Source organism: Rhagoletis zephyria, unplaced genomic scaffold, assembly GCF_001687245.7.
Source record: "Rhagoletis zephyria isolate East Lansing unplaced genomic scaffold, Rhagoletis_zephyria_1.1 Rzeph_scaffold_05272, whole genome shotgun sequence".
NCBI lineage: Eukaryota > Metazoa > Arthropoda > Insecta > Diptera > Tephritidae > Rhagoletis > Rhagoletis zephyria.
The window spans coordinates 13,034-14,292 of record NW_016162355.1 but is presented as its reverse complement, the minus strand read 5'-3'; the positions used below and the strand labels follow the sequence as shown (position 1 = coordinate 14,292).

Sequence of the window (1,259 nt, the reverse complement as noted above, 5' to 3'; positions counted from 1 at the left end):
ACCTAAACGAGCGAAATTCACAATAGCGCTATTCTTCATCGAATGAGCGCCATAATACCAAATGAAAATTCGTTCGCTCAGCACTTTCGACCACAGTCGAAAATCGAATGCAACTCATAATAGGGGCCTTTATCTAGCTGGTTAGCGGATGACTCACGCAAGCGAACATTTTCCAACTTTAGACCTTCACTGTATAAAATAATGTTAAGTTTTTATATGGATGTTTCAATGGAAACTATATTTAACTTACATTTCTTGCTCTTGTTGCTTAATAATATCCTCGGAAGTAGAAAAATCTGGAATCGGGATTTCATCTTGAACATTTGCAGTTGAATAAGACACATTCGGCGATATATTCTCTTGTTGATTCTTGAGTAAGTCAGTGACCATTTTTTTGTTACTTCTCTTTAAGACCCGGCTACGCCGCGATGCATCTGATGTCGAGGCTTTATTGCTTTTCACCGTCGGAACAGCTCCTGACTTTACACCCTTGAATTTGGAAAATCCTGCAATGTCATTGTTATCAATGGACTTATATGCAAAGACCAATTTCTTACCCATTTCAACTTGGAGGCTCCTTTCAAAATCCTCAGGTAGAAAATGCTCGCTGCAAATTCTTGCCACTTTTGGGTTTACGCTTTGCCGGCAAAAATGCACCCATTGCCTCAAAAGAAGTTCGTCTTTTGGAAAGCAGTGAAACCCCATCCCTTTGGTTTTTTGGAAATTATTGCAATTAGCAACTGCGCACTTCATACTTCAAAGATATCCCACTTATGTTACACTTAAATTTCACAGTCGCCAAAAATAATTTCGCTCCGTATTCAACTCGCACGTTTATCAAAATGTAAAGAAATTTCGATTGGTACGGATGACGTCACAGCCGTCAGCTGTTTTCATTTACAAGATGGCGGACATCAAAGCGTCGTGATCTTTAATAATTGGATCATGTGCTGGAGTTATGTCAAATCTTAATTCGCCTCAAAATTTACATGGCGCGTATTCATAGTCCAGCAACTAAGTCGAAACTAATAAAGTTGCAACTTAAATTTAAGTACCAACTTAAAATTTACCTCTATTCATAGTCGCATTTCAGACTTCTATTAAGTAGTTTCGACATAGTTTACGATATAGCAAAACGAATGCGAAAATGTATCGGTTTTTCATTACGATATTTTGGAAAAATTACATTTTTATTAAATAATGTCAAGTTTGATCATCCGTTTATGTAATTTTTATTTTCATTGCATGATTATGCAAAA

At 36.7% G+C, this 1,259-nt stretch overlaps 1 protein-coding gene across 1 annotated transcript; it reads right to left on the bottom strand.

The window, feature by feature from the left end:
* Positions 1–70: 70 nt before the first annotated feature.
* Positions 71–1,064, bottom strand: LOC108371860 (uncharacterized). Its single transcript, XM_017627466.1, has 2 exons — positions 251–1,064; positions 71–189 (listed from the first exon to the last, which is right to left on the bottom strand). The coding sequence occupies exons 1-2, from the start codon at positions 751–753 to the stop codon at positions 78–80; spliced, it is 615 nt and encodes a 204-aa protein (XP_017482955.1). The 5' UTR covers positions 754–1,064; the 3' UTR covers positions 71–77.
* Between the last annotated feature and the right edge of the window lie 195 nt (positions 1,065–1,259).

Bases quoted from the DNA above. Each gene is read 5' to 3' on its own strand.
- LOC108371860 (XM_017627466.1), bottom strand. From the start codon at position 753: ATGAAGTGCGCAGTTGCTAATTGCAATAATTTCCAAAAAACCAAAGGG. The intron at 190-250 runs GTAAGTTAAATA...TATTTTATACAG, and splicing joins AAGCAACAAGAGCAAGAAAT to TGAAGGTCTAAAGTTGGAAA.